Here is a 10,085-nt window from a genome sequence, read left to right on the forward strand (position 1 = left end):
ATTGAATAAATTTCCAGGTATTTGTCCCACTGATAGACACAAAGATGTGTGAAATGATGCTGTACACGTGTGTTCTCCGCAGCATGATTGCAATGACAGAAAGAAGGAAATAACCAACAAATCTAACATAATGTAACTGGTTAAAATGATCAGGGTCAGAAACTTTATGCAGCCTGGGGCTATAAGTCATCTCTGTTTCTTAAGTGATTTTATTTATTTATTTGGGAGAGCAAGCGCTTGTGAGTGGGGGGAGGGGCAGAAAGAGTTCGAGAGGAAAAGAATCTCAAGCAGACTTCCAGAGGAAAGCAGAGCCCCCAATGGGCTTCGATCACATGACCATGAGATCATGACCTGAGTCAAAATCAGGAATGGAAGCTTAATGAATGATCCACCCAGGTGCCCCATAAGTCTTCACTTCATGTTCTTATTTTTAAAACTCTAATTTTCAGGGTGCCTGTGTGGCTCAGTCTGTTAGGTGTCCACTCTTGATTTCAGCTCAGGGCATGATCTCATAGTGGTGGGATTGAGCCCTGCATTGGGCTCCATGCTGTCTGTGAAGGCTGCTTAATATTCTCACTGTCCCTCCCTCTGCCCTTACCCCTCCCTTTCTAAAAAACATAAAAATAAGTAAATAATAAATCTCTAATTTTTAGTTCTGCACTATTAAAATATATTGTTAAATATTGTGTATAATATGTAGAACACAACTGTTTGATATACATATATATATTGAGATGATTATTACAAACAAACTTATTAACACATTATTCCCTCAAAAAGCTACCATTTTTTGTGTGTGATGGGAATACTTAAATCTACTGTTAGCAATATTTTAGTATTTTATATGATAATATTAACTATATTTTTCATGTACATTTGGTCTCAAGACTTTTACATCCTATACAGCTACAAGTTTGTGATTCATATGCTTTCTAGGATGTATTGGTAGCTTAAGGAACACTGAGAAGTACAATATTTATGTTTTTGCTACCATTTGTGTTAAAAATGAACTAGACAGCACCCATTTAGGTTTGTATTTCCACAGAATATTTCTCTAAGGATACAAATGAATCTAGGAATAGTAGTTACATCTGGCAGGATGAAGGTTAAGGCTGAGGTCAGGAGAAGGAGGGAGACATTCATTATATACGGTTTTGTACTTTTTGAATTTTCTTCCTTGTGTGTATTGTCTATTCAAAATATTAATTTAAAAACATAAAATAAATCAATCCTTCCTAAAATTATATAATTGGTGGATTTTAATGTCAGATACATAGTCATATGTTTTACAGATTCTTGTATTGTTCAAAGATGATATAGACTACCTTATCTTTTTTATATTGCTATGAGATGGGCCAGGTAGCAGTTCATTTTTTAGCAGTTCATTTTTATATCTCTTTTATTATCCCAGAGATTCAGAAGATTAACGACTCTTCTACTTAACATCAAAGTTGGAATTTTATCCAAAATTGGTGGTCTCTTGATTCTGTATATTTTTGATTTTTTAATTTAAAAATCTTAGCATTTTAGATATCAAAATACTGTACCCATTGACCTCTTCAAAAATAACTAGGAAGTTAGAAGAAAAAAGAATCAATGCAAAAGCTAATGTATTCAGTGGTAGTATCAATTATGTAACTTGGGGATAATGGGAAGTAACGTCTTGTTCTAAAGCACTGAGAACTTCATAGAAAACGGAAAGAACAACTAAGCTGGCTACCAGGAGACAGGTCAAATCTGTAGTCAATAAGCTCCATAATGTTTCTCAGACATCATAGGATGCCCATTTAGCAGGGTTTTGCATGACATCTAATCTGTGTATTGTCTGAATATCAACTCCACATTCATGCCCTTCTGCTGAGCCCTCAGGCAAGCCCCTGTTTAAGAGCCTTTCCATAATCAGACCTGAGGGGCTCTCCAGTTATAGCTCTAGCATCCTTGTCTCTATCCTACTGGAACATACAGTCTGTTGGCGGCTTCAGTGAATGAGGTTTCCTTACTCACTCACACAAATGCTCAGTAATTTACTAAGAATTATGTGCAAAGACAGTGAACTGAGATACATGCTCCAATATATTCTACCATCCAAAGAGCAAATACCATATGATTTCACTCATATGTAGAATTTAAGAAACAAAACGAATGATTATAGGTTAAAAAAAGAGAGAGGCAAAACAAGAAACAGACTCTTAATTATAGAGAACAAACTGATGGTTATTAGAGGGGAGGTGTGGGAGGGATGGGTTAAATGGGTCTTAGGGATTAAGGAGTGCACTTAATGTGATGAGCACTGGAGTTGTATGTAAGTGTCAAATCACTAAATTATACACTTAAACCCAATATTACACTGTATGTTAACTAACTGGAATTTAAATAAAAACCAAAAAAAAAAGGAGCTGAAGCAAATAAATGATAAGGAGAGAAAATATAGCCCTGTGTCAAAATTTCTGGAGGCTTCAGGGCTAGCAGACCCCATTCTCATCTGTGTGATCTTGGGTCAATGTGAAATGATCCCTCCATTTTCCTATCTGTAAGGTGTGGATAACAATATCTATTTTGTACCACAAGTGATAGGATACATTCTAATGGGTATAGAGAGAAGAGCACATAATATGCACTTAATAACTAGTTTGTAACAAATTTGCCCACTAAGCAAACAAAGTACTCAGGGCATTATGAAGCAAGAGCAGTCAGGATATGGAATTCAGAGAGGTCTGTGCATATGAACACGGAGAAGACCTATGCCTTAATTTGAACATGTCCTTCAATTATTAACCTAGGCAAGAAATCACAATAATATGATTAGTACATGTGACAATGTCACCAATAAAGATTTTCATATCACATTACATTTGTTTCACATTTCTCAAAATATCCTTTATGCTCATCATTATTTTGAAATTATGATAGTTATGTTCCTTCTACTAAGGCCAGATGGCCTTGACCTGTAGTTCTTTATACATTAACCCACAACAGTGGTTCTCAAAGTCTGGTCCCTGTACCAGCAACATCAACATTCAGCACCAGCATTAGCTGGTTAATTGTTAGAAAGCAAACTACTGGGCCTCAACGTAGTTACAAAGCTAGCAGTCAGCATTTCCATCTATGTCTGCTAACCCAGAAATAAGCAAAAATGCCTTTACCTAGGGGAAAAAATTTTCTTCATAAATTAGTCAATAGTTCCAAAGAGGTTTCCCTCCAGGTACTTCTACATGACTGAGATTTGAACATGTTTTCCAGCTACACTTCCACAGGACACTTTCTTTCTTTTTAGGTGGTCTCTTCATAACAAAGGGGCAGAGTTAGGAGAGGGTGAGGGGCTGGGGCAGTGTCCAAACTGAGGGACCCAAAAGGACCCTCCTTAAGAGAGGCTGGGTCCGGGCACCTGAGTGACTCAGTCAGTTAAGCATCTGCCTTCAGCTCAGGTCATGATCCCGGAGTCCCAGGATCAAGCCCACATTGGGCTTATCCCTCTGCTTCTCCCTCTGACCCTCTCCTGTCTCATGATCACTTTCTCTAATAAATAAATAAAATCTTTAAAACAAAGAGAGAGAGAGAGACTGGGTCCAGGGGCGCCTGGGTGGCTCAGTTGGTTAAGCATCCAACTCTTAATTTCAGCTCAGGTCGTGATCCCAAGGTCGTGAGATCCAGCCCAGCATTGGGCTCTGAGCCCCACATTGGTCTCTAAGCCCAGTGTGGAGCCCACTTAAGAATCTCTCTCCCTGTCCCTCTGCCCCTCCCCCTCCACCCCTCCTCCTCTCCATGCTCTCTCATGCAATAAATAAATAAATAAATAAATAAATAAATAAATAAATAAATAAATAAATAAGAGGCTGGGTCCAACAGCACCCTGTCTGTATAGTGCTGCTGTATTCTGAGGGACACCCTCCTGATCTGGGGGATCAGAGGAGGCCTCCTAGAGGAGGGAACACTTGAGCTAGGTATAAAATGGGGAAATTAGAAGGGAGACCAGATCCTTGAAGATGGGCCCAGACCAAAGTCAACTCTGGGGATTGAATTGAGGCAGAACCTCTGGGGTTACTTCATGGAATCCTGATGACCTGTCCCCTCTCCCTGTTGTAACCCTCAGGCCTCTATTGTTAAGAAGTGGATTAGAATCACAAGGTTTGGTCTAGGTAGAATAGGCTAGTTTGTAGGAGTGATGACTGGCTGTTTTCCAGGTAAGGGTGGCACTTCTGGGACTTACAGGGCCACTAAGCTCTCTCCTTACCCCACTCAAGATTTCTGCCAAAGGAGGACACACAAGACAAAAGGTAATTCAGATGGAGGGAAGTAAGGGAGATAAGAGGGACTTCCCCTCAAGCCACCAGAGGCCTTCTTCACCTTCTCCTGTGTCATTCAACCACTTACCAGCAAGAGGGCATGCCATTTCCCCTCTCTGACCCTGCCTTTCCCCAAAGTCCTCCTGGGTATTCAGTGGTGACTCCATTTCTGCTTCTTTCACCTACTGCCTCCTTGTATGTGTGCTCTTCCATACTCTGGTGCAATCTGTCTAAATCCCAAGTCAAAAATCTCCAATATTACACAAAGCCAAGTTCCATGGTATTGGAAAACCCTGCTATCCTTGCTATTATTATTACTTACTAAAGTCCTTGGTAAATTCCAGAAGAAGACAAACCAATATGCCAAAAGGCACATTGGTTTAAATAGGTCACCCCAACTCCTGAGGCTTCTCTAATGAAAGCTTAGTCGCATCCAGCGAAACTGAAAATTCTACCCTGAAAACAGTAAGCCTCCCCTCTCTGGTATGAAGTTATGGCAGTTATAGCCATGAGAGTGGCAGTGGCCTTTCCAGTCAGCCACATGGTCATTAACTGACTTGGGGGCCAAGTATCTGTGAATTGGAAACCGCATTAGGATTTCTGCTAAGTTTATGGTAAGAACTGCTAAGAGGTCAAACCAACCCTTTTCTTACTTGGGGAAACGGAATTGTAAAAATGGTATGTAGCTTGCTTAAATTTACAAACACAACTAATAATGGTGGGAAAGTATTTAAGAGCATTGCTCTCTTGTCTCCCAGGCAAATGTTCCTGCAAACATCTGAATATTTGAACCTCTCAACCTATAGTCACTCTGGCCTACAGGACAGTTGTGGTGGTTTTTCTTTCCAAGATCATGATGGTCTGTGCTCACTCTGAAAATTCATATAGATTACTGAATCTCTTTGATGTTCTAAAATCGCTGATATTTATTTTGGAAAGACACCTGCAATACCACCCCTGAGCCTGAGAGAACTGAATCCTAATCCTGAGGTTTAGAAAGGAGGTGCCTGATTGTTTCAGAGAGATTAAATGTAGCGTTAAACATCTTCAATGATGAGCAGGAATATCCTTGGGATTGGACAGGAAAGACAAGAAGCCCTAGAGATAGCAGCTTTAATGGGGGTTGTGGCCTTGAATGCTGTGTCTGTTAAATGGAAGGAAAAATCTCCTGGGCTATGAACTCCTGGAAGACACAAATCATTTTATTCTGTATTTCTCACAGCACAACCTACCACAGTAAGACACTTATAGGATCCATGTACACTTGTTGAGTGGGTGTTCCCATACATGACCTGCTTAGGAGAGATAATCTGGTGAATTGAGCAGTAACTTTGAGAAAATTTGGAAAGACAGAAGTGTTCTCTTTTTCTCTACTCTAAGTACCAGGCATTGTGCTATAGGCAGATTTTAAGATGGGGACTGAGAAACAGATGTGAAAGAAACAGGTGCCACAAAGATCCTTTACATATACTATGATTTAGTGTTCATAACAGGTTAGGATTATTATTCCTACTTTTGTTTAACAGCACAACTAAGGCTCAGGGAGGTTAGGTGTTTTATCTGAGCTCACACAGCTAGTGAGTGCCTGGGCTCTCCTATCCGAGTCTAAAGCCCTTACTAATGTTTCCTCTCACCACACTCCAGAATAATATTCCTCCTTCCACCTAACTCCCAGAGATCAGATTTTGATGGGTCCCTGAGGGATTTGTGCCAGAGAGTTGCCATCCTTGCAACCACCCAACCCCCACGCCAATGAATCTTTTCTGCGGAGTGCTGGCCTGGAGCCAGGTGAGACCAGAACCTCCATTTCAGGGGCTTTCTCTAGAATCTGTCGCTGTGGTTACCTCCAGTAGAATCTGTTTCAGGAAGAGGTCTGACCAAGAAGGACAGCGGTGACATTCATCACTGCGGGAGAGCAAAATCCGGGGCTGGGGGCCACACGTCGAGAGGGGAGGGGCCAGGGGGCGGCCCCCTTGTGACCAGCCCTGAGGAGAGGTCAGGAGAGAACGTTGGCTGAGGAGCGCCTATACAGCGGCAGCGGCTGACGTTCTGTATCACGCGCCTGTGGCCCAAGGTAACCCAGACCTTTAAACAAACAGCGGGGCCGGGGTCTTTTCGGAGACGGAGGCGGGAAAGGGCAAGGACTTTGGGGGTCTCACACTGAAGACAGGGGCGATGAATCCGTGGAGCGCGTGAGAAGGAGTCCGAATTCTCGGAGGACTAGGGAATGAAGGTATTGAAGCAAGAAACGAAGTGTGAGAAGGAACACAAGCGCGCGAAAAGAGCGTGAGAGGGCGCAAGAGCTTGGCTGACCAAAAGTGCGCTTGGAGGTAGGGGAAAGGGTTGGAACACACCCAGCCCCAGCAGCATGGGTAAGGTGGGAGTAGGAGGACACTTTCTTTCCCTGAGCCCATTTTCCATAGGTGCTGCCCTTTGAGCCATTTTTAAGGTAAAATGTTGGCCCCAGTTTTTGTTTGTTTTGTTTTTTTATGTTTTTTTTGTTGTTTTGTTTTGTTTTAGAATATAGGGAAAGAACGTCAGAGGAAGCTGTACCAAAGCGAGGCTGCGCAGGGCGCAGGAAAAGCAGTCAGAGGGTGGCGCCTTTTTTAAAGAAGATTCCCTCTCCACCCTAAATCTCAGGCCATACCACACCCCACCCCCACGTTTTCCTCCCTCTGTCCGCCTCCTATTCCCCCTCACCAGCCCCCCACTCCTGGCAGATCGGATCGCCTTTAAACCAGGTAACAGCCTTGGTCTCCACAGCAGCTCCAGGAGCTCCAGAGTAGGGGGGGTGGAGCCCGCAGCGGCCGCTGGCTGAGCTCATGGTGGGAGGGGTCCCGGGGGCGCTAATGGCGCACAGCGGCCATGACGCTGGCCAGATCATTCACAGAAATCCGTCTCATTCCATCTACAGTTGCAGCTCCATTCCTGACGCCCTTCTCCTCAGGCGGGGCGGTGAGCTGATGGCCCAAGTTCGGGAAACTTCCTTGCCCTCCGGCTCTTTGGTCCGCTGGAGCTCGGGAAGTGGGGGAGGAGCCTCTCCCGAGGAGGCGGCTGAAAAGGCGGGGGAAATGGAGAAGGAGGCGGTGGGGGCGGCAAAGGCGTGTTCAGGCCTGGGAGCTGAGGAGATGAAGCTGGACCCATTACAAGAGCATAAGCCTGCTCCTGAGAACTTGACGTGGAGTGACGGCGGCGGCGATAATAAGGTGCTCCCTTCAACCCCTCCTCGCTGTTACAGCAGCTCCTCGCCCCTTTGCCCGCGCCGCAAGCCCCGCCCTCGGCCCCAGCCCCGGGCCCGCTCGCGAGGGCCGCCTGGTCTCTCCGCCCCACCCCTGCCTCCATCCCATCCTTCCCCTCCGCCTCTGACCGGACCCCAGCCCTGGCGCAGACCGCGGCGTAGATCCAGGCCGGCGTCTAGGCCCCAGATGCTGCACAGCTGTTCTAGTGAATTAGGTGGCTCTGGGGATCGAGGTGGTTTAGGGGACTGGTTGCTGGAGGTGGAGTTTGATCAGGGTCCTACAGGCTGCACGCACGTGGAGAGCTTTAAAGTGGCTAAGAACTGGCGGAAGAACCTGAGGTTGATTTACCAGCGTTTCGTATGGAGTGGGACCCCAGAAACTAGGAAACATAAGGCAAAGTCGTGCATCTGCCATGTATGTAGTACCCATATGAACAGACTCCACTCTTGTCTCGCCTGTGTCTTTTTTGGCTGCTTTACTGAGAAACATATTCATAAACATGCAGAAACAAAACAGCACAATTTAGCCGTAGACCTCTATCGTGGGGTTATATATTGCTTTATGTGTAAGGATTATGTATATGACAAAGACATGGAACGAATTGCCAAAGAAACAAAAGAGAAAAATTTGAAATTAACTTCCACCTCAACAGATGTTTCTCAACAACAGTGTATGACATCAGGTGTTGAAGAGAGGCATTCAACCTGTGAGTCAAAGGAACAAGAGCCAAAATTGGTGAAACCCAAGAAAAAGAGGAGAAAAAAGTCAGTCTATACCATAGGCCTGAGAGGGCTAATCAATCTTGGGAACACATGCTTTATGAATTGTATTGTCCAGGCACTTACCCATATTCCTCTATTGAAAGATTTCTTTCTCTCTGACAAGCATAAATGTATAATGACAAGCCCCAGCTTGTGTCTTGTCTGTGAAATGTCTTCTCTTTTTAATGCTATGTACTCTGGGAGCCGAACTCCTCACATTCCCTATAAGTTATTGCATCTAATATGGATTCATGCAGAACACTTAGCAGGGTACAGGCAGCAGGATGCCCATGAGTTCCTCATTGCAATATTAGATGTGCTGCATAGACACAGCAAAGACGATAGCATTGGGCAGGAGGCCAATAACCCCAACTGCTGTAACTGCATCATAGACCAAATCTTTACAGGTGGCTTGCAATCAGATGTCACATGTCAAGCTTGTCATAGTGTCTCTACCACAATAGACCCATGCTGGGACATCAGTTTGGACTTGCCTGGCTCTTGTGCCACATTCAGTTCCCAGAGTCCAGAGAGAGCTGATAGCACAGTGAGTAGGGATGACCACATACCAGGAATCCCCTCACTCACAGACTGCCTACAGTGGTTTACAAGGCCAGAGTACCTAGGAAGCAATTCCAAAATCAAATGCAGTAGTTGCCAAAGCTATCAGGAATCTATCAAACAACTCACAATGAAGAAATTACCTGTTGTGGCCTGTTTTCATCTCAAGCGATTTGAGCATGTAGGTAAACAGAGGCGGAAGATTAATACTTTTATCTCCTTTCCCTTGGAGCTGGACATGACTCCATTTTTGGCCTCCACTAAGGAGAGCAGAATGAAAGAAGGCCAGCCACAAACAGATTGTACATCCAACGAGAATAAATATTCCTTGTTTGCAGTGATTAATCACCATGGAACTTTGGAAAGTGGACACTACACCAGCTTTATCCGGCAACAAAAGGACCAATGGTTTAGCTGTGATGATGCCATCATCACCAAGGCTACCATTGAGGACTTACTCTACAGTGAAGGGTATTTACTGTTTTATCACAAACAGGGTCTAGAGAAAGATTAGTCTTGCAAGACCACTTACCAGAAAAAAGTGAAAGAAAGGAATGTGCAAGGATCCTGAAGTGACACACAAACCTACCTGGAATAGACAATGGTAATGCCCATAAAACAACAAGCACCTCTTGAAATTTCACAAAAACCTACCTGGCATGGACAATGACAACAGCACCTGTATGACAAGTAGCACCTTGATATGAAGAACCTATTTTACCATGGCTTATGGATCTGTAAGAGGGAAAAAATACTTAGTAACCATTTAGCCTTAAGAAATGGGAGGAGGGAGGTTGAAAACGGTCACATAAAGCATAATTAAATGAACAGAATGCTTTAGGTAGGAAGAGTGGGAATGGAGCTGTTCTGCCAGTGCTATATGTCATTTGTTTCTACAAAAATACCATGGGAAATCAGGGAATATTCCTACATTAACAAAAAGCTTCACAACTGGTGTTCTAGCTATGGTTGGTTAGTCAAATAGTTTGAAAAAAGAGTATTGTAAAAGAGATTTTAAAAAGCCTTGAAAGAAAACGTTTAAAAAGAAAAAAAAAACTTTTTTTAATTTTAAAAGAAAATGTTTTTAAATGTTGAAAAAATTTAAGTTCAATATTTTGAAAGAAATGTTTTAAAATGTAAAAGTTTTTTAAATTTAAAATTCCAAAATGATTAATAAAATAAAACTTAAAAATTTTAGAAATTCTTAGCTTACAAAAGGTGAAAAGAACAAAAGAAGGACA

General features: G+C 43.2%; 1 protein-coding gene across 4 annotated transcripts; it reads left to right on the forward strand.

Moving 5' to 3' along the window:
• The first annotated feature begins 5,849 nt into the window (after window positions 1–5,849).
• On the forward strand, window positions 5,850–9,862 carry USP51 (ubiquitin specific peptidase 51). Of its 4 annotated transcripts, none has more exons than XM_019793907.2 (3): window positions 5,850–6,357; window positions 6,450–6,613; window positions 6,804–9,862. In XM_019793907.2, the coding sequence occupies exon 3, from the start codon at window positions 7,106–7,108 to the stop codon at window positions 9,356–9,358; it is 2,253 nt and encodes a 750-aa protein (XP_019649466.1). In that variant the 5' UTR covers window positions 5,850–6,357; window positions 6,450–6,613; window positions 6,804–7,105; the 3' UTR covers window positions 9,359–9,862. The 4 variants fall into 4 exon arrangements, with proteins under 4 accessions (XP_019649466.1, XP_019649467.1, XP_019649468.1 ...); XM_002931199.4 differs by having other exon boundaries at window positions 5,851–6,613; window positions 6,804–7,024; window positions 7,198–9,862; XM_019793908.2 differs by having other exon boundaries at window positions 5,850–6,516.
• The last annotated feature ends 223 nt before the right edge of the window (window positions 9,863–10,085 follow it).

This window comes from Ailuropoda melanoleuca, chromosome X (genome assembly GCF_002007445.2).
Source record: "Ailuropoda melanoleuca isolate Jingjing chromosome X, ASM200744v2, whole genome shotgun sequence".
Taxonomy (NCBI): Eukaryota; Metazoa; Chordata; class Mammalia; order Carnivora; family Ursidae; genus Ailuropoda; species Ailuropoda melanoleuca.